Below are 23,336 nucleotides of genomic sequence, written 5' to 3' on the forward strand. Positions count from 1 at the left end.
GATTTTTCAATGAAAAGGACTCAGGTTTAGGGTCAAGATAAGTGGTTTTCTAAGTTAGATCTGTCATGAACTATATGTGTGATATTAGACTACTCTTTAATCCTTTATGAAATTGTTTCTTCACGTTTCCACCATAGTTATTTTGAGTGGTATATGAATTGTTACTTTGAAGAATAAAGGAAGCTGTTATTTGCAAAAAAAAAAAAATTCACATAACATTCTATTGTCTTTCCTGGAAAAGGAGCTGTTATACTAAGACTCAGATGGAGGATTAGAAACGAACTCAAGATAAGTCACGTATATCCCTTCTTAATGATAATGGCATGAGGACATTGAGTTCATCTATACATCTTTTCCTGGACTGTCCTTTTATGTCTGTTTTCCCTAGCAGCCTCTCATCCTCTGCAACTTAAGGAGCTCTGTAGATTTTATCCTTTCCTGTTTATCTGTATGACAGTTTTCCTCTCTTTTCCTTGGGTGCTTCATATGCTCCATATGCCCGCAATGTCCCTAAAAAAAGAAACCACATCCTCTACTTCTCACTGCCTGGCATCTTTGAAGTCTAGATTCTCACTTAAGTTCTTTGTCCTGGTATCTGTGTGCCCAAGTGTTTCTGAGGGTATCTGGCAGAGGTATGGGTCTCCTCTTTTAGACTAGAAGGACTTCATTCATGGATTCCTTTAACACCCACTTATCAAAAGGCTAACAGGCAAAAATTGGGCTGGGCTCTGGGGATGCAGCACTGTGAGTGTGAGCTCTACCATCAAACAAACAAAGTCAGCTAACAAATAATTTCAATTGAATATGACAAGGGCTATCAAAAAATGAATCCAACAGAACCAAGATGAGAAGGACATAGATAAGGAAAGATAGTATTGAGGATAGCCTCAAAGGAGAGAGAGAGAGAGAAAAAAAATCGAACCTGTTCTCCACCCCACTTCATAAGCAATATATATTCATTATTTTCCAGAACTCTATTTTCTTTCAGTGGTGTGATTGCTTCTTCCTATGCTGATACCACACTTTCTGAATTACTGTAGCCTTTTAATGTAGCCTTATAATAAGTAATGGCATTTGAAAGGCAAATTCTCTCCTTTTGTTTCTCTTCTTTTAAAGAGGGTTTCAGCATTCCTGAAACATAGAACCTCCTCCTAAATTTTAGCACCATCAATCTAACAAACAAATAATCAAAAAACAACCCATTTGGGATTCTGATCAAAGTGCATTGAATCACAGATCAATTTTGGATTCACTGAAATCTTCAAACTATTATCTTCAAATTCAGAAACATAATAATTTATTTCAGTCTTTTTTAGTGATCTTCATTATGATTTCGTAATGGCAACTTTGTAATTTGAAGCTATTACAAGTGATAATTCCTTTAATTTGCTATGTTTGTTGAAGTACATATATGCAATGGATTTTTATGTATAAGTTTTGTGCTAAAGGGTTGCTAAACTCTTAATAATTCTGATAATTTACCAATAGTTTCTTTTGAATTTTCTATGAATACTATCTTTAAAGAACGTCAGTTTTATTTTTTTCCTTCTCTTTTCTTATATATACATTTTTTCTGTCTCTTGCCATACTGGGCTGGCTAGAATATTCAATACAAGATTGAAGTGAAGTGGATGAAGCATTAACCCTTATCTTGTCCTTAATCTTAAACAGAATCCTTCAATATCTTACCATTCAGTATGATGTTAGCTGTAGAATTGCTGTATACCAGCTTTATGAGCTTAAAGAGAATCTTTTATTCTCCATTTTCCAACCGTTCTTCTTAAAGTAGACATTGAATTTTTAAAAAGCTTTTTTGAACAGCTTTTGAAATAATCATATGGCTTTTTTTCTTTAAATGGTTTATTTGAATAAATATATAACTGGGCTGTTTTAATTTTAAACAATCTTCCATTCTGAAATAAAACCTGTCTTGTGCCTTTTTTATACATTGCTAGATTTGATTCGAAAATATTTTGTTCAAGAATTTAACATCTGTTATTTGTGAATGGGATTGGTCAAAGTTTGATATCAAGATAATTCTAGCTTCATAAAATGAAGTGGAGAATAATTTTTCTTTTACCTAAAATAGTTTGTGTAATATTGGAATTAGTTTACTCTTGAATGTTTCATAACAATTTTGGTAAAATTGTCTTGGCCCAGAGGTTTATTTCTAGTTTTAAACAACAGTCTTTTATTTCTTTAAATACTTAAAGGGATTTTCAGGTTTTCTAATTCTTGATTAAATATTGGTAGGGAATATTTTTCTATAAATATGTCTATTTCATTACAAAAAAATTATATTGAGATAAAGTTGTTTTTAACAGTATTTTTCATCTTTTTTTCTAAAATTTCTGTGATTTTATCCTTTTATTAACTCATAATATAGTTTATAGCTTCTGGGGTTTTTGTTTTTTTTTTTTGGTCAATTTCGCTTGTAGTTAAACTTAAGTTCATAAATTTTTACCTTTTGTAGGTAACTGCACAGAGGTAAAAGAGTTTCTTTTCCAATTTCTATTTTATCGTTGTTTACACTAATTAACATCTGTTTTTCTCATTATTATTTTTTCTTCTACTTTCTTTATGGTCTTGTTTTAATAACATCTAGGATGGATGCTCAACTTATTAATTTTAAGCCTTGTCTTTTCCAACAAGCAAGCATTTTAAACTAAAAATTTACCTGTAATAATGTTCAAGATGCATTGTGTATGATTTGGTATGTGATCTTTTATTAGTTTGAGATATTTACCGATTACCAATTTAAGTCCCTCTTTTGACAATAGGTTACCAAACATTTACACCTTCCCAAGTTACCATGTGTTTTGACATTTCTAACTTAATCACATTATGGTCTAAGGAGGTGGTTACCTTTTAAGAGTATCTAGTTTTAAGAAATTATTGAGACCAACTTCATGGGCCATAAGTGATCATGTTTTTAAAAGACCCAGGTGGACTTGAAAAGAATGTTGTATATCTAACTTTTAAATAATGTTGCTCAAATTTTGTGTATCTTTATTTCCAGTCCAAGAGTCTGGTCTGCCATGTTCCTGAGGAAGGAACTTGATCCCTCCAGTTTTGTTTTGTTTTGGGGAGGGGGTTACTGGGGATTGAACTCAGGGGCACTTGACCACTGAGCCACTACCCCAGCCCTTTTTGTATTTTATCTAGAGACAGGATCTCTGAGTCGCTTAGCATCTTGCTTTTTGCTGAGGCTGGCTTTGAACTTGCGATCCTCCTGCCTCAGCCTCCCAAGCCGCTGGGATTACAGGCAGGTGCCAGCACTCCCAGTGATCCATCCAGGTTTGAAATGGGTATTTGCTATATTGCATCTTTGCTCTGTGCATGTACCTGAGGTCAGGGCAGCCTCTGATGTTAACAACTGGTACTGACTTTCTCTTTATGTTTCAGACCTGATATCCTCAATGAGGAGAGCCAACCGCACAGAGGTAAAAGAGTTTCTTTTCCAAGGTTTTTCCAGTTTCCAAGAACACCAGCTCACCCTCTTTGTGGTCTTTTTTGCCCTCTACATGCTGACTCTGGCTGGCAATGTCATCATTGTGACCATGATCCGTATGGACCACCACCTCCACACCCCCATGTACTTCTTCTTAAGTGTCCTCTCCACTTCGGAGACCTTCTACTCCCTGGTCATCATCCCACGCATGCTTTCCAGCCTGGTGGGCCCGAACCAGCCCATCTCTCTGGAGGGCTGTGCAGCTCAGCTCTTCTTCTTCCTTGGTTTTGCCATCACCAACTGTCTGCTGCTGGCAGTCATGGGGTACGATCGCTACGTGGCCATCTGCAACCCACTTCGCTACCCCATCGTCATGCACTGGAGGGTCTGTGCCACGCTGGCATCTTCGGTCTGCACCACAGGCTTCTTGCTTTCCCTGGTTCAGACGGTGGCCATTTTCAGACTGCCCTTCTGCAGCTCACTGATTGAGCATTTCTTCTGTGATGTCCGGCCTGTCTTGGACCTGGCCTGTGCTACCCCAGTCATCAACGATATACTGACCTTAATCATCAGCCTTCTGGCCATCACAGCCCCTGCCACCTTCCTGTTCGTCTCCTACGTTCTCATTATTTCCACCATTCTCAAGATGGCCTCGGCTGAGGGCAGGAAGAAGGCCTTCGCCACGTGTGCCTCGCACCTGACGGTGGTCATCGTCCACTACGGCTGTGCCTCCATCGCTTACTTCAAGCCCAAGTCAGAGAACACCAGGGATCAGGACCAGCTGGTGTCGGTGACCTACACTGTCATCACCCCTTTACTAAACCCAGTTGTGTACAGTCTGCGGAACAAAGAAGTCCAGGATGCTCTGCGCAGGGTGGTGGGCAGGAAATCCCTTTCCTGAGATGATCATCCCTTTCCATATAATCAGGGATGTTTTCCAGAGGGAGTCTTATAGGTACTGCTACAGAGCCAGGGTTTCCTGTGATTAGTGACGTCTCAAACATCCCACCAGTGACCGGGTGAAAGTGAAGCTGAGAATTACCTTCTAATAATTCTCACTTCCTCAACTTCTTTGTTAACATAATAAAAACACAGGTCACTGGGCAAATCTGTTCTCAGATAGCCATTGGCCCTACTCCAGAAGATAATTACAAGGTCAAAGTATGATCCAATGTTCTTTTCAAGCTTAAATTTAAAAGGATTTTTTTTTTTTTTTTTGGTACTGGGGATTGAACTCAGGGGCACTTGACTACTGATCCACATCCCCAGCCCTATTTTATATTTTATTTAGAGACAGGGTCTCACTGAGTTGCTCAGCACCTGGGATTACAAGCATGTACCACCCCACCCCAGTGGGACCAGTCCATTTTGCTGAAATATAAGCCACATTAAAAATACTATACAACAGAGCTACTTTTAACAGTAATTTGATGCTTGAACAAGTGATTATTCGGAAGGATATGGGTAGAAATCTAATTGCCTTGTGTTTTAATAAGATAAGCAACGAAAAAAAAATACAGATAGCTTTTAAGAAATGTGTTTGGAACAAGCTAAAAACTTTCTAGAGAGAATCTATTTCCCAGCAACCCACTGTACATTTCTATCAGCCAGCTGTGGAACTCAAATGAAGGGGAACCAGGGGATGGGGGTAGGGAGGGGAGGGAAGTTGATGGAGAGGACTTATAATCAGCATATGACAGTCACGGGATGCTGGCCAAAGCTCAAGTGACTTGGTCTGATTCTTTGGGGCTTCTAGCTGAAGAGACGCAATATGAAGAAGAAGGTCTTGTGAGTCTGGATTTAAAAAAAAAAAATGCCTTCCTCATGGACAAGATCAACAGGTCCAGGAAGGAAGGAGAAACTGTCAGGGAGAACACTGCTGAAAGACGCTATGAAATTGGCTAAAAAGAAGGAAAAATGACAAACATCCAAATTGTACCTTTTAATGATAGGAGAGTAAGAGAAACGGAAGGCAGAAGGACAAGGTCACCGCTGAGCGGAGGAAAAATGATTCAGAAAAAGTTCTTCAGATTAGATCCTCTCCTTCCCTTAAGCCAAGCCATAAAGGCAAAGGAAGAGAATTAAATGGAAATATGAAAGAGTCAATGTAACACACCTTTCTAAAAAATTCCATAATTTCATGACTCCTAAAAAACTGAACAAAGTAAATAGTGAGGGATTTTGACATGAAAACCTCCCAAAATTAAATCAACTTAGTTAGAAATGGAATAATAGGAGATTACTTACTGTTCCTCAGCTCCAAAGAAAAATAAAGAAAAAAGAATGAGGGTAAATTTCAGGTTCAATTTGTAAGACCAAATAGATGGTAAGTAAAAACTATGGTGATTACCAGTTTTAAATATTGATAAAAATCAGAAATTTATAAAAAGTTGCACAAGAAATATGAGTATATATATTCTCTTCATAAAATATTTTCAAAATAGAAATAGCAAATAAAATGCAAAAGCTAATTATTAATTTTATAGGCTGTGTATGCAGATGCATAAAATCTAAGAAAGTTTCACCATTTTGTCTACTACGGTAATTCTGAGTTCCTAATTCACTTGATAGAGAAAAAGTCATCTGGACTTCTTTATGTAAACTCAGTCAATTAATGGTTAATAAGTCAGATCACGAGTAAAAACACTAACACAAAGGTTCTACTCCTCTCCTTCCTTCTACTTTTCCCCACTAATCTTGGAATGAAGCCAGTTCTGTCACGCCATCTTGTTTTCTTACTCGGGATGTAGAAGAAATTGGTTCATAGTAATTCCTGCCTCCCCGTGTTGGATCCTGTGGAGCTACATGACCACCAATGGCCACCCTTAATGCCATCTATCAAGAGGACTCTGGCATTTCCATGTACTTTGATCAGTGTGGTCCTTGAACTTTACATCTTCCTGGTGACCGTCAGACCCCTTGGGTCCACTGGTACTCTGTCAGCTACTTCTCAAGGCACCTGGGCATTCAGTGACACACTTGGTCTTATCATGTCACAAGATTCCATGTGATTTCACTGAACCTCACACCGGGTGGCTTCACTCATGTACTTCGGATCCACTAGGCCTCACACCCCCTCTGCTTTTATCAAGTCCTTTTCCTTCTTCCCCACATCAGGGTGGGATCGAGAGTGGGCCCTCCACGATATCCAACCAACTATGAGGCTGTCTCCTCCAAGGTCTGAAAGCCGTTGTTTTATTTTGGCAGGAAAACTTCAATTCTTCCCAACTCTATAGTTTACATTATACATTTCATATATAGATTACAGTTAGCACTGAGGCTTTTGATATTCAAAATCATTCTTTGTAAATGAGAAGAGGCTTTCCTCTCTAGAAAAGTTCACTCACCTTAAAAAAACTATTTCAGCTTTCAATACAAATGTTTCAGTTATTATTTCTCTTTTAAAAAAGGTCTTTTTGAAATTCAATTGGCTTTTAAAAAATTCTGGATTCTTTTGAATCTATCCTTCCTCTGGGGCAAATGAATGTCCCCTGGGACACTGTGGAACGATAATAATAATTTTTTAAAAAGGGGGAATGTTGGATTACTATCCACAATTTTTCTTTGTAGAATATGTTTTTGTGGAAATTCAGAAAACATTGACTTGTTATTTGAGACCTTCAAGAAAAAAAAAAACTCTCTGTCATAAATTCATTTCCCCAGATAGAAAATTCCATTTTTAAAAGTACAGCACCCCAGTAATGAGGAAGTGCCCATCAGGATGGAGTTCTGACCTCCCTCAATTAGATGTCACATCTGTCACCAGCATCTCCATCCTACATGAAAGGTAAAGGTTTCCCTCCTCCTGGGACAGGTGCTTTTCCTCTCTTGCACTCACTGGCTCAGCTCCTCAGAATGGCCAGTAGAGCCATTGGGTAGAAGGAGAATCCTATGTTGCTTAAAGATTGAAGAAGGAAGCAAAAGTCCTGGTTAAAAGGTGCCCAGAGGCCTCCCTAAAGTGCCTTCCTTGGACTAGTTCTATAAGCTCCCTCTGCACACTGGTCTCACTCCATATGTACAGGCAAATTAATTCCTGTGCCTCTTGAAAGGGTAACTGATTTTTAGGTCTTGTGCCCCTGAATCTGTACAATCGGAATATCTTCATTTTCCCCAAGGGCTTAGTTTAGAAACCCAAATAAAAAACAGGAACATTTAAGGTAAACTGGCCATTGGTTCCCAGCTCTTCTATAAAGTGGACATTGTAAGTACATTAGCAAACTTAGAGATTTCATTTGTCCCCTCCTTCTATCTATGAAATATTTTCTTTGTATTCAAACAATTTAAAACACTCTTCTAGAGCTTTTAATTTGTGTGTGTGTGTGTGTGTGTGTGTGTGTGTGTGTGTGGTACTGGGGATTGAACACTAGAGGGCTTTACCTCTGAACTAGTTCCCAACCCTTTTTTATTTGTTTATTTTGAGACGGGGTATTCCCAAGTTGCAGAGGCTGGCCTCAACTTACAATCTTCCTGCCTCCCAAGTAGCTGGGATCACAGGTGTGATCCACCATGCTCAGCACTTTTACATTTTTAAATGTAGATTTATCTCAGTTAAGTTTTCATTGTTGGTTGACCCTATTTGCCTCAAAATATGAGTATTTCTCAGAACTCAACCCTTTTCTGAAGATGGCATTTTTTTTCTTCTGTGATTTTTAAAAAAAATATTTGTTTCCACTTCAAATTAAAATGCTGGTAATATCATATGTGATATTCTCCTGGGAATTTTGATCTATTCATAGAGTATCTATTCTGTCACATTTAAATATCTATTCCACGTGTCAAGAACATTAATTATCATAATTTTTAATGTTTCATCATCTAATAGAGTTAGTTGTCTGTCATTATTCCTCTTCAGGATATTTTTGGATTTGTTGTTGTTATTGTTAACATTTTTCATATAATTTTTAGAAGCAACTTGTCTAATTTGCTCCCTTTTGCAACACAGTTCATACCTGCAGGCAAACCAGATTCCAGTGGTAGTTTATCGAAATCCCATTGCATTTATAAATTAATTCACGGAAAATTGACATCTAAATGAGTTTTGAGTCTCCTTCTATTGGTTTCAGTCTCCTTTTGTATCAAGAATTTTTGTATCCTTCTGGGAAATTTTAAACATTATGTTTTTTTACATTTAAGTCTACGATCTATTTTCAATTAGCTTGTGTAAAGTGTGAGTTTTAGGTCAAGATTTTATTTTTCTCTTGTAGAAGTTCAGTTGCTTTAGGCCAGTATTTTATACAGTTTGTCATCCTTTGAATGGATCAAGAAAATGTGGTATAGATACACAATGGAGTTTTATTCAGCCATAAAGAAAAATGAAATTATGTCATTTGCAGGAAAACGGTTGGAACTCGAGAACATTATATTCAGTGAAATAAGCCAAACTCAGGAGGTCAAGGGTCATATGTTCTCTGTCATACTCAGAAAGTACAGAGGAAAAAGAAAAGAAAGATGGAGGTGGATCTCATGAAAATCAAAGGGAGAAAGTTCTTGGGAATGATATTGGCCAAATTATATTATTGCATTGTATATTGTGTGCATGTATGAATATGTAACATCAAATCCAGTCAGTACATACAACTATAATGCCCCAATTAAAAATGTGGAATTAAAAAAAAAGATTGTCATACTTCATTAATCTGATTGCACCTTTGTCAAGTGTCACTTGAGCATTTGTGTGTGTGTGTGTGTGTGGATCCATTTCTGGGTTTTCTATTTTGTTCCAGTGATCTAGATGTCTATTGTTTCATCAGTTCTACTCTGTCTTAAGTAATATAGCTATGTAGTAAGGTATAAGTGAAGAAATTCCTCTTACTTTACTTTTCTTTATTCTTCTTTGTCAAAACTATTTTAGTTATTCTAAGATCTATGTTTTTCTAGAAATTTTAGAATAAGCTTATCTATGTCTTTTAAAAACATTCGCTAGAATTTGGATAGGAATCGCATTAAAGCTACGAATCAATTTGAAAATAATTGACACCTTTATTATTTTGCATCTTCCAGTTCATTAATATATTATTTGTTCTCCTTAGGGCTTTTATTTTTTCACCAGCATTTTATAATTTTCAGCACATAAACATTGGACACATTTTGTTAAGTGTACACCTAAGGTTTTATTTTCTTTAGCAGAATCTTATATAATACTGTTTTAATTTCAGTTTTCTCATGTTCATTGTTAATAAATGGAAATGCAATTGATTTCTTATCTTGTTACTGTAGTTATGACCTTGCTTAATTCATTTATTCTAGGAATTTGTCTCTATTTGCAGATAATATGATTACCTACATGGAAAAAATTTGAAGGTATCTGCAAACAGGCACAGTTTTTTCCCCTAATTTGTGCCTTTTATTGCCTTTGATTGCCTTATCTAAGTGTCTGGAATTTTTAGTACTATATTAAACATGTACGTTGCTATCTATAGGCTTTGGGGATATGATTTTTATCAAACAGTTAATTAATATATAATCTTAACTAGATGAGCTATTGTTATAAATGGGTATTGGTTTTTGTCAAATATTTTCCCAATGACAGTTATGTAATTATATTGTCTCATTTAACCTGTTCATAGGGTGAATATTCTTATTTTATTTTAAATATTTATTAAGCTTTGCATTTCCATAAAAAACAATTTGCTCAAGGTATATAACTCTTTTTATACATTGTTGCATTTGTAATACTTTTTGTAGATATTTTGTTGAAGATTTTTTCATCTAAGTCAAGAGAGATATGGGTCTATAATTTGTTTGATCTACCTTTGTCTATTTTGAATATCAGTGTAATACTGGCTTCTTAAAGTGTCAATAGGTTTTCTCTTTTCTTATATTTTCTAGAAGAGATTTTAAACTTGTTATTTCTTCCTTAAATATTCGGTGAAACTATCTGGCCTTAGATATTTCTTTTTCAGGAGCTTTTAAATTATAAATTAGATTTTTAAACAGTTATAGGACTACTCTGATCATCTATCTAATAAGTACACAGTTATTCAGTTTATCTGGTTGAGTTTTGGTGGTTTGAATTCTTTTAACATTAGTTCATTTTTTTCAAGTTGTTGAATTTACAAGCATAAAGTTGTCATGTTATTTCCATATTATCTTTTTAATAACTACCTAATCTGTAGGGTATTTCCAATTTCATTTCTGATGATTTTTCTCTTTTTATTATTGTCAGTCTTATTAGACTTATCGATTTTATTGAGCTTTTGGGAAGAACTTGCTTCATTACATTGACTTTTTCTATATTTTCTTATTTTTTTTTTTAGTTTCTTTGAGTTTTACTCTGATCTTTATTATTTTTCTCTTTTTGCTTGCTTGGATTTATTTTTCTACTGTATTCCTAATTTCTAAAGGTAGGAGCTTAGATTACTGATTTGAGATATTTACTAATAGTATACTCACTCAGTGATATGAATTTCTTTTAGCATGATTTTAGGTGTATTTATATATTATAATATATATATATATATTGTATGTTCATTTTCAATTCTTTCCTATGTATTTTTTAATTTTTTGAGATTTTGTTCTGAACCCATGGATTTTTTCCACATTTTTTTTATGGCGCATTATAGTTGTAGACAACGATGGAATTCGTTCCGCATGTGTACATGCACACTGACCTGTGGATTTTTTAAAAAGTGTATTGCTGGGTTTTCATGGGTTTAAAGGTCTCCCTGTTGTCTTGTTCTTGGTTTATAATTTGTGTCCTGGACTTTTTGTCAATCTGTTAGAAGACTGGATTCTATTTAAGTCTTTTATTTTAGCAGTGTTTCACCCGGTTTTCCTGGCCTACTTTTGTGAGCCGTGGCTCCAGTAACTGTTTGATTTTCGCAGCACTTTCGCTGTGGTTTTGGTCTGCTTTGTTTTTCTGGTGCTGTTGGGACTCCCAGTGTCCCCTGCTGGTACTGCCTCAGGGGATAAATAGATTGCTGGGGTGCTGACTGGAGGCGAGTCTCAGCTTCAAGGGACAAAGGTGCTTCTTGGCCAGGTGCTCATTAGGATCATATGCCCTCTGCCTCTAGAGGATGATGCGACTTACCAGGGTCCAGCATTTGAGCTAGTTTCCCACCCCCACCATGGCCCAGTGTCTCTGGACAGGGGAGAGAAGCGTCAGTTCCATGGGGTAAATAGGCCTCTAGAGCAGGGTTTGTTGGTGAGGTCTCTCTTGCCAGTCCCACCCCATTGCACAGCTGTTTCTGGTAAAGGAGGAGAATTCCAGCAAAGGAGCGTCCTGGGTGAGGGATATTCCTCGATCTAGTTAATGACACTCTCTCAGAAATCCACTTGCTCAAATGGGTTTTCTCACTCCCTTCTCCACCCTTGAACCTATCAATGCGTAATTAAGCAAAAAGGGAACCAAATGATGTAAGCACCACTAGCACCAGAGTATAAAGCAAAATAAGGTTATATGAGCATAATCTTCAAAAAAGTGTCAACGTGTGAAAAATTCCCCCAAATCTCATTAATCTCCAACTTAGGTTCTGCATAAGTGGATGGATTATATCACAAGGATGGCAGATTATAAAAAGGAGCAGGGGACGCCCAAGTGATCATGGAACAATAGGTGCTTCCTGGTTAAAGCAGTATTGTTAGAAAAAGGGAGCATCAAGATCTCAAAGCCAGTATCAGCTTATTGTTCCACTGAAGAAAGTTAGAACCTCTTATCTTTTTTCCCAAACTACTAAAAGAAGAGAGAGAATGAATATTGGCGGGGGGGGGGGGGGGGGGGGTGGTGTGCATCTAGACTGGTACCTCTTGACAAAGTGTTGTCAGCTCACAAAATGTATTGTGAAATGACTCATTTCCTACCATTTCTGCTAAGACTCCTTGTCATGAAATAACTTTCTTCTTCTCTACTCCGAATGTTTACTTTTGTTCTTTTCCAATCAATGCTTTACATCACAAAGTTATCTCTTAAATATGAAGTCAAATCAAGCCTCTCCCCTAATTAATACTGTCTAGTGGATTCTCCTTGTACTTGGAATAAAGCCTGATTTCCTCACAATGGCTTGTAGAGACCTACTAGTTCTCACCATTCAAGCCGTTAAAACTGAACTCATCTCTGATAACTCACCCGCTCCCGGTCAGCTTACCAGGTTTATGCCAATGTAGCATCTTCATGTTTGTTAATCCTTCCATTGAGAGAGATTTCCAGATTCTCATTCATTCACTCACTCCCATTCGTTGTTTATCATTTAAGCTTCAACTGAAAAGAGAAGTAATCCTTAGAGATTCCTTTCCTGACCACCTCCATTTATTGGTAGTCTCCATTAGAAGACATAGTTTTATGGGTTTTATAGCACTTAATCACAATCTGAAACAAAAGGTAAGTTAAAAACAAGGGATGTAAATTAGTATACTAGGCAAAATACTAAAAAAATAAAGGTATGAATTTACATAAAAAATAAAGGCAATGTTAGAACATATAAAAGAAGGTAAGCATTTCTTTCAAACATTAACTTTGGATAGAAATCTTCCATTTTGTAAAGACTTAAGATGGTGAATTTCCCTAAATTTCTATGAATACAATGAGAAGCCATTCTTCCACAGCAGAATAATGTGGCAGAAATCTAGCATATGGTAGAATAATGTATTAGCATTATAAGATATTCTTACTATTCTGAACATGGTGTTGAGACAGTGAGCTAATTATTGGGATTTAAAAAGTCATATTCTGGTTCGTTTTAAGGATAACCCATTTCATTTCTTATAAAAATTAAATTTCAGATGAATCAAATGTAGAGGCATAAGAAGTATAGAAGACACCATGGGTGCTTTTAAAAAATAATCTTGGAGTTAGGAAGGTCCTTTCAAGCATTAATCAAAATGCAAAAGCAATAAAGTCTGATATCAAGAGATAAATGCATAAATATAATACAGACAAAATATCAAATCCACAAACCAGTAAAAATGATAAACATTAAAAAATATCTGCAACATGTATAATAATAGGCATATTTTCTTATCATAGAATTCTTATTATGAGAAAGAACAAAATAATAGTTTTAAAAATGAGCAAGATATGTAAATGGACATTCACAGCAAATGATGTACAAAGGCGAATAAGCATATAAAAAGATATACAGCTTCATTCATAATTAAAGGAATAAAATTTCAAAGAAAAATAACACACCATTTTTACCTATCAGTTCGTCAGGTTTTTAAAGAGGTAGTGATGCTTGAGATTGATGGAAGTAGGATGGGGAAGCATCAAACAGTGTCGGAGAGTATTTAAAGGATACATTCTATTTTGGTTTCAGTTTGGCAGTAACTATTATGTTTTCAAATGAATGAATGGCTGACCAATGAATTTTACTTTCAAGAATGTATCCTATAGACACATGCTCCCAGAAGAGCACAATTATATATGAACGATGATTCTCTTTACTACTAATAAATGCCAAACTACAAACATCCTGAACAGTCATTGAAACTTAGGTAGGCCAGATAAATTAAGTTCTATCACACGCACTAATATGATAAATTTTCATGTACTGATTTGTGAATCCATCCAGAAAGTACTGTTATGTGGAAAAGCAAGTAGGATAACAGTATAGAGAGTGCAATGTGAATTACAGAATACGAGGGCGAACACGCACGCCCGAGTAGTTACCCATACAGACGTATGCATGGAATATTTCTAAATTCTGTTTAGTGAGTTGTCTTTTTAAATAGCCGGGGTTAGTAACTTAGTTTGTTTTGTCTTTGTTTTCACCGAAAGAGCCTACAAGTAATTATACCACAATAGCAATGAGGGAACCTGACACCCAGATCTTGCTTTCTAAATACCATCTCTGCTAAAAGGTGCTAGAACTTCTTGGAAAAACGGCTGAGTCTAGGGCCAGGACAGGAAAAGTACAAGAGGAACCTGGAATTCTTGTTGGTATGGAATATAAACAAATGCTCAAACCATAAGAAGCCATGTCAAAAGAATGTAGGAGACAGACGGAAGCAATGCCCGCTGCCCAATTCTGTGGTGAATTGTGCATCAACATACATAATATTCATAAGTATCGACATTAACTAAATCTACTAGCATCTAAACATCTCTTCTTTATAGCTGAATGCCAACCTATTGGAGGAATGATAAAGACTGAAAGTTATCAAAGAGTCCCAAAACTAGAGGGTAAAAGTTTGATGATGAATGGAATATCAATCTCACTATCTCATCCTACAAATTACGTATATACAAAGGAAATCTCTCTCACCCTATTCTCCTTCCTCTACTCTACAGGGCTTCCTTCCATTTATGAATTGTTTTTTTTTTTTTTTAAATTGAGCTTCATAGATATACATAAAGGTGGAATCCACTATGGTATATTCATATACATAGATAGCTTAATTTTTTTCAATTTCATTCTGCATTTCTTTCCTTTTCCCATCTCCTCCCTCAACTCCATGATCTTCCCTCTATGTTCATGGGATCTTTGCCCACCCATTTTCTTCCCCTCGCTTTGCTCTAGCTTCTGCATATGAGAGAAAACAGTTGAACTGTGACTTTTTGAGTCTGGCTTATTTCATTTAGCATGATGGATGCTCTCCAATTCCATCCATCTACCAGCAAATGCCATAATTTTATTTCTCACATTTCTCATTGTGACTGAGTAAAACTTCATTTGTGTTTATACATCACATTTTCTTAATCCATTCATTTATTGACAGCCACAGAGGCTGGTTCCATAACTTGACTCTTATGAATTGTGCTTCTATAAACATTGATGTGCCTGGCTATTTTGGGTCTTTTGTTATTTCATTGATCTCTATAGTGATACAGATTTCAGTTCTTTTGCATAAAGACCAAGGATTGAGCTAGCCGGATCATATTGTTGTTCTAGTCCTAGTCTTGTAAGGAATCTCCATACTTCTTTCTAAACTAGTTTTACTAATTTATAGTCCCACCAAAAGTGCATAAGTGTGCCTTTTCCCCCATATCCTCACCCGCATTTATTATTATTTGTATTCTTGATGATTACCATTATAATCAGAGTGAGATTGCATTTCCCTAATTGTTAGGAATATGGAACATTTTAAAATTTATTTGTTGGCCATTTGCATCTCTTTTTTTGAGAAATGGCTGTTCAGTTAGTTTGCTCATTTAATGATCGGATTATTTGTCAGTTTGTTTTTTAGTGTGTATGTTAAGTTTTTGAGTTCTTTGTACATTCTGGATATTAATCCCATGTTGAAAGAGTAGCTAGCAACAATTTTCTCCCATTTTGTAGGCTCTATTCATGCTCTTGTTTCTTTTCCTGTGCAGAGGCTTTTGAATTTTATGCCATACCATTTATTGATTCTTGATTTTATTTTTTGTGCTTTTGGAGTCTTGTTAAGGAAGTCAGTGCCTGGGCCAATATGTTGGAGTGTTGAGTTTATCTTTTCTTCTAGCAATTGCAAACTATCTGTTCTAAATCCTAGGTCTTTAATCCACATCGAGCTGACTTTTGTGCAGGGTGAGAAATAGGAATCTAGTTTCATTCTTTAATATCTATCTATACGTATATATCTATATATGGATATGTAGTTTTTTTAGCACCGTTTGTCAAAAATGCTATCTTCTCTCCAAGGCATTTTTGTCAAGTATCAGATGACTGTAACTATGTGGGTTTGCCTCTGTGTCTTCTGTTCTGTTACTCTTCACATCTCTTTTGATGCCAACACCATGCTGTTTTGGTTATTATAGCTCTATGTTATAATTTGAGATTAGGGATTGTAATGCCATCAGCATTGCCCTTTTTGCTCAGCATTGCTTTGGCTATTTTGGGTCTTTTGTTATTTCAAATGAATGTTAGTAGTTTTCTAGTTCTGTGAAGAATGTCACTGGCATTTTGATATATTGGATCTATATAACACTTTTGGTATTTGGCCATTTTGACAATATTAAATCTACCTATCCAAGAACATGGGAGGTCTTTCCATCTTCTCACATCTTCTTCAACTTCTTCCCTCTGTGTTCTGTAGTTTTCATTGTAGAGATCCATCCTTTTCTTGGTTAGATTTATTCCCAAGTCTCTCTTTCTCCCCCTTTCTCTCTTCTTTTGAAGATTATTGTGACTGGGATAATTTTCTTAAGTTCTTTCTCAGCAGATTCATTATTGGAGTACAGGAAAACTGTTTTGATACATCAATGTTGTCTTAATCAGCGTTTTCACTGATGTGAACAAAAGACATGACAAGAACAATTTTAAAGGAAGAAAAGTTTACTTGGGGGCTCATGATTACAGAGGTCTCAGTACCTAGACAACTGGCCATTCCTCAGGGCTTGAGGCAAGGCATCGTGCCCAGAATGTGTAGCACTGGAAAGCAGCTGGGGACATGGCACCTAAAGTAGAAAGAAGGGGAGTTCTACTCAAGAGAACAAAATCTATACCCCAAAGGCACAACCCCAGGGTCCACTTCCTCTAGCCACACCCTACCTGCCTAGAGTTACCATTTAGTTAATTCCTAACAATGGATTAATGCACTGATTGGGTTTAGGCTGTCATAACCCAATCATTTTATCTCTAAACTTTCTTACATTGTCTCACACGTGAGCTTTTTGGGTTCACTTCACATCTAAACCATAACAAATGTTCAGCTTTTATCTTGCTACATTGCTGAATTTGTTTATTAGGTCTGGAAGTCTCCTAGTGAAATCTTTTGGGTCTTCCAGACATGGGATTATGTCATTCATAAATAGCTAATTTGACATCTTCTCCTATTTGTATTCCTTTAATTTCCTGTCTAGAGTTTTAAAAAACTATGTTGAATAGGAGTGGTGAGAGAGGACATCTTTGACTTGTTTCTGATTTTAGAGGAACTATTTTCAGTTTTTCTCCATTTATTATGATATTAGCTTTGGGTTTGTCATATATCGACTTTATAATGTTGAGGGTTTTATCCCTATTTTCTCCAGAATTTTTTAAATGAATGAGTGTTCGATTTTGTCAATGGCCTTTTCTACATCAATTGAGATGGTCATCTGATGCTTGTCCTTAATTCTATTTATGTGACGAATTATATTTGTTGATGTATACATGTTGAACCAAACTTGCATCCCTGGGATGAAACCCACTTGATCATGGTACAGTATCTTTTTAATGTATAAAATATTAAGATTTAAATAAATTGAGAGCCCTTATCAATTTATCCCAAGTGAGATTTTAATTTAAAGATTTTAATTTTTTTTCTAAAATTAGTAAAAAAGTGAACTTTCAACTACTATAAAATAAAACAAGGTAAAACTGGGTTTGGTAGCACATACCTGTAATCTGAGCACTCCAGTAGGCTGTGGCAGAAGGCTTGCAAGTTCTCAGCCAGTTTTGCTTGGTAACTTGGTGAGACTCTGTCTCAAAAGAAAAATAATAATAATAATAATAATAAAATAAAAAGGACTGGGGATGTAGTTCAGTGATAGGATGCCCGTGGGTTCAATCCCTAGTACAAAAATAAATAAATAAACAAAGTAAGGAAAGTTTGTCTCCTTGCTAATTAAGATTCATTATAAAATCATGGCCATTAAGGCAGTGTGATTTTGGTACAGGGAGTTAAATTAACCAGTGACATAGAATAGAAAGTGTTCAAACTGATATACAATTGTAGATCAGTGGGAAAGGACAGGCTCCTTAGGAAAAAGTGCTGAGCCATATCCCCAACCTGTTTTGTTACTTTGAGATCTTTGAGATAGTCTTTTTTTTTTTTGGTACTGAGGATTGAACTTAGGAGCACTTAACCACTGAGGCATGTCCCCAGACCTATTTTGTATTTTAATTAGAGACAGGGTCTCACTGAATTGCTTAGGGGATTGCTAAGTTATTAAGGTTGGCTTTGAACTCGTGATCCTCCTGCCTCAGCCTCCCAAACCGCTGGGATTATAGGCACTGTGCCAGGAGAGACAAAGTCTTGCTAAGTTGCTTAGGACTGCACTAAATTGCTGAGGCTGGCCTCAAACTTAAAATCCCCTACCTTAGCCTTTTGCATTGCTAGGATTACAGGTATATGCCACCATGGTCAGCTGAAAACCTTAATATTTAATCAACAAAGTGGTACATGAATAGGGAACTGTCAATCATACTTCCACCCCCCAAACACTGCAGGTTATAGTGCACATGAAGATATTCCTGAGCTGTGAACCACAAGAAATTGGGATATTAACTCTGTCAATGATAATTTAATTAAAATATTTGAGTGTTCTAAAGAAACTCCAGTTTGGCTAGTATTTTATTTTCTTATGCCTCTGAAACATATAGAGATAAGAGCAAATGTTATTAACATTTTTATTTTTGCCATAAACATTTTTCCTTTTATAATTTTCTAAACTTAACAGTCACTACAAATTCTGTAGAGAAAGAAGAATAGGGAATACAAAAAAAAAAGGAAGAGCCCCAGGGACATTTTTCAAGTTTATCATGATATGAATTCAGGTGCTTGATTTTTCTTTTTTTTTTTTTTTTTTTTTTGGCCAAGTGTGAGAGAATTAACTTGGAGGAGAACTGGCAGGATCTAGTGAGGAGATAGGTATAAAAGGAAAATTGGAATAAAATTGGAAACCTATATTGAGGAAGAAAAAACTGATCTCCTGAAGACCATTGTGTTTATAATCATTTGCCTGAGGGTCCTGAGCATGAAGTCCTGGCTCAGTCTGGATATTCAGTGCCTTCTGAAGTTACTATTGCCTTTTGAGTTGGGATCTCCTACCTTTTTTGTTTTGTTTTGTTTTGGTACTAGGGAATTTATTGCAGGGGCACGTAACTACTGAGCCCCATCCCCAGCCCTTTTTCATTTTGTAAAAAACCTCCTTTAGTTGTTAAGGGTAGCCTTGAACTTGCATGAATCTCCCACTTCTGATTGCTACAGGACAAAAAAAAAAAAGAAAAAAAGTAAGAAAGGAAAAAGCCAGAATTGACTATTTAATTAAAGGAGAAAGGAACCAACTAACGAAACAAAAGAGCTTCTAGCACAGAGCAGGGAGAGTTGTGGCATGGTTTCCTGGAATCCACAACAGTGATTCTTAGCTGGAGCTCACTTGGGCTTTGTAACCATGGTTTTCCAAGGCTCCACGGTATAAAAATAGAATATTTATTTAAAAAATAAAACCCGACGACTAAGCCACTGCTGTTCCTACTTACAGTGAAACTGCCTCAAGACTCCCAGAGCACAAACCCATGTAATCTGGTGAATGTGCCCCTCATGTAACAAGGTCCCCTGACACAGGCTGTTGGCTTCCTAGTCCCAGGGTGACTTGGTAGGTGCACAGTGAATAGCACCTAGAGACCCTGGAAACTGATCCTCAGAGAGCCTTTCTTGGGTGTCAAAAGCTCTTCTGACAACCAGAGAGAGTATATGTAGTGAACAGAGAGCCCCCTGTATCTTTCCTTCCACCCCCATCCTTTTGGAAGTGGAATGAACACATTCAGCTGACTTTTCTTCACCACCCGGGTTTGTGAATATTTACGATCCATGGGCCACCTCTCTGACCTCTACCTCTATTTTTCTGCTGACTCACAGATTCCCAGGGAAAGAAGTACGTGAGATACGGAGAAAGATGTCAGTGGTTAACAGGGGGTTCCATGTGAGGAATAAAATACATGTATGACTTTTGTTGTTATGAAAGGGTCAAATTATATTAAGCTAGAAAGGATACTGGTGTATGTGAATATTTGTTCTTCTTTTTTTCTTTATTTGTTACTTACCAAGATCTCCTGTTAATCCCAATAATTCATGGCTTCCCAGGATTAAAGAGTATCTCAACTGATATGGTAATAAACAATGCAACTCTGCTACATACAAGCTTTGCTCCCTTGTCTATATTCTTGTCGTCAGACAATTCATAGTTCACAGAGAAAGTTTATAAAGCTTCATAAAGCATGTTTACAGATACTAACCACACATCAGGGTCAAACAACTTTTCCTATCAAGAAATGGTGTCTGGCGTCTAACATAAAATTTATTTTTTGCAACCCCATCTAATTTCCTCTGAATTGCTCTGCGGTGTTGAAGCACAACTGTATGCTGCTGATTCCTTGTAAATACCTTTTTTGTAGATTTTGTTTATGGAAAGTGATGTATTTCTGAAAATAGATAAATATAATTTTGAAAGTGCAAAATAAGCTTACCTTTGAAATCTACCCAATAGTAAACCACTTTGTAATGTGATTTATTTGCCTTACTTCTGGCAAAATGCACTTTTGAAGCAACTCCATCCTATTACTGAATTTGGGTTTTTGACAACTAACCAATGATATAATTGTATGCTGGTTAGAAACAGGGTAAAGGCTACTGGAAAAGTTGCACTATCTTTTCCAATTATGTTAATAATGGTATGCTTTCCTTTGGTTACAATGTTATAATTCCAATGTTAAAAATGTAACCCAATTATTTCATCATTTGTTGCTGTCATAGGCACAGCATCAGGAAAAATGAGATAGAGGTTAAAAACATTTTTGCCTTCTGTTCTTTGGAAAAAAAATTCACTGTGATGCTCCAGCATTTTTGCTTCATGATGGGTAGTTTGTGTGATGGAGCAATGATGTGTAATGTTTGTGTCCTACATTGTAGTGGCCACTCTGTGGCCATAGGATTGGAAATACACAGCCCTGTCTAGCTGTACTGGGGAAAATTTTGTATTTACACTGTAGTTTTTGTGGAGTGGGAGGAACAATCACAAGGGATCAGGAGACATGAGTTCTCATCTTGGTTTAGTTCTTTGACACCAATGTGTCCATGGGCAATTCCCTAAACAGAGATGACTTCAGTTCCTGTGTCTGAAGAAAAATTAATCCTTATCTTCCTTGTTTATTAACATTTGGGTGTTAACAAAATTAAATAATGTCCATGAATACGTTTTATAACTGTGAAGATACTGTCAGGTGCTTATAATGCTAAAAAGTCAGAAGACAGTTCTATGCTACCTGAATGTGCACAGACATGTAGATCTGAGAGAGAGGAGAGGGGTAAGGAGAAAAAAAATTAAAGAACACTTAGCTTTGGCTTTGAAAACTGAGTGGTATCTAGGGAAGAGGAATGTAGGACAGAGTTGAGAAGAGCAGTCAAAAGATTGGAATGCAAAAGCAGTTTCTCTGTCAGAGTAGAAAAAACTCTACCCAAACCCTAGAAATTCAAGAATTAGTGTGTTCCTACAGAGCCCGGAATTTAGGATGACACCTGTGAACTTGAATGTATTCCATCTTTAAGTTCAAATGTAGGTATACTTAACAGCATAAAATTCTTCTATCAACAATTCTATGATGGTACCATCACTACATCCACGTAAAGATGAGGAAACTGGTCTTAGAGATGCTCAGTCCTTGCCCAAGATAACCTAGCACATGAGAGAAGAAGGAAATGAGTTTATAACAGTTGCCTCTGAGGGCCACGTACTTTTGTCTTACTGAGAAAAAAAAAAAAAGATAACAAGTCTCCAGTCTCCACTCCCCAAAGAAATAAGTAAGAATGTGAATATAAATAAGCAGAAACCTGTGTTGAATTAACCATGGAGTTTACTCAGCCTACTATTGACAGAGACCACCCACCCAGGATCTTTATATTATTTTTCTCTTTCTTAGGTACCATACAGGACTCAATGAAGAGAGAGAATCGCACTTTGGTGAGTGAGTTTATTTTTCAAGGGTTCTCCAGCTTCCGTGAACACCAGCTCACACTCTTTGTCATATTCCTTGCACTGTACATATTAACCCTGGCAGGCAATGTCATCATCGTGACCATAATCAGCCTGGATCGTCATCTCCACTCCCCCATGTACTTCTTCCTCAGTATGCTGTCGGCTTCGGAGACAGTGTACACACTTGTCATTATACCAAAGATGCTCTGTGACCTCACAGGTGCCGGTCAGCCCATCTCCCTGGCTGGCTGTGCCTCTCAAATGTTCTTTTTCGTCACTTTGGCCATTAACAACTGCTTCCTGCTCACAGCCATGGGGTATGACCGCTATGTGGCCATCTGCAACCCCCTGAGATACACGATTATCATGAGCAAGAGGGTGTGCTTCCAGTTGGTGTGGGGGGCCTGCAGCATTGGCCTAATTGTAGCAATGACACAGGTGTCAGCTGTGTTCCGACTGCCCTTCTGTGCCACCAAGGTGGCCCACTTCTTCTGTGACATCCGACCCGTGATGAAGCTCTCCTGCATCGACACCACTGTCAATGAGATCCTGACTTTGGTCATCAGTGTGCTGGTGATCCTGATTCCTATGGGCTTGGTTTTCATTTCCTACATCCTCATCATCTCTGCCATACTCAAGATTGCCTCTGCTGAGGGCAGGAAGAAGGCCTTCGCCACCTGTGCCTCCCACCTTACAGTGGTCATCGTCCACTATGGCTGTGCCTCCATCGCCTACCTCAAGCCCAAGTCAGAGAACACCAGGGATGAGGACCAGCTGATCTCTGTGACCTACACTGTCATCACCCCGCTCCTGAACCCTGTGGTCTACACCCTGAGAAATAAAGAGGTCAAGGATGCTCTGTGTAGGGCTATTGGCCGAACACTCTCCTGACAGGATGGATCCATTTCAAATAGCGTCTTGCAAGATTCTCTAGACAGGAAAAGTGGGGCAGTGCCCACAGTTACTAGAGTTAAGATTCTGGAGACCATGAAGCAGTGGTTTGTTGAGAGGAGGAGAGAACAAAGGCATTAGAAATTCAGACACTTGAGAACAAAGGCAGCTCTCCAAAGCCCAAACAAACCTGCAGCTCACATGAACAAGGATAGAGAGCTCACTGGCATTGGGGAGTGGATGGCTGTCTGGACAGCCAGAGACTGAATGAAATCAGAGCTGCAGATAGAATTAACGAGGGGAGACTGATCTAAGGCAGGGGCAAAGTTTTAAATATATAACACTTTTTGGGGGGAGGGGGGACATAGAGTTTCTCCTTATCCATTTGGAGACATGCAGATTTAAAAG

The 23,336-nt window shown here is 37.1% G+C and overlaps 3 protein-coding genes across 3 annotated transcripts in view; 2 read left to right on the forward strand and 1 right to left on the reverse strand.

Moving 5' to 3' along the window:
- Positions 1 to 23,336, reverse strand: part of LOC124082629 (olfactory receptor 10J3-like) — a 155,670-nt gene that overhangs the window by 14,566 nt on the left and 117,768 nt on the right. The gene's annotated exons all lie outside the window — the stretch shown is intronic.
- On the forward strand, positions 3,420 to 4,352 carry LOC124082631 (olfactory receptor 10J1-like). Its single transcript, XM_046429104.1, has one exon. The coding sequence runs from the start codon at positions 3,420 to 3,422 to the stop codon at positions 4,350 to 4,352; it is 933 nt and encodes a 310-aa protein (XP_046285060.1).
- LOC124082632 (olfactory receptor 10J1-like) lies at positions 21,999 to 22,928 on the forward strand. The gene has a single exon (XM_046429105.1). It carries the CDS (start codon positions 21,999 to 22,001, stop codon positions 22,926 to 22,928), a length of 930 nt encoding a protein of 309 aa, XP_046285061.1.

This window comes from Marmota monax, unplaced genomic scaffold (assembly GCF_021218885.2).
Source record: "Marmota monax isolate L192 unplaced genomic scaffold, Marmota_monax_Labrador192_F-V1.1 WCK01_AAM20220418_F8-fsc00145, whole genome shotgun sequence".
NCBI lineage: Eukaryota > Metazoa > Chordata > Mammalia > Rodentia > Sciuridae > Marmota > Marmota monax.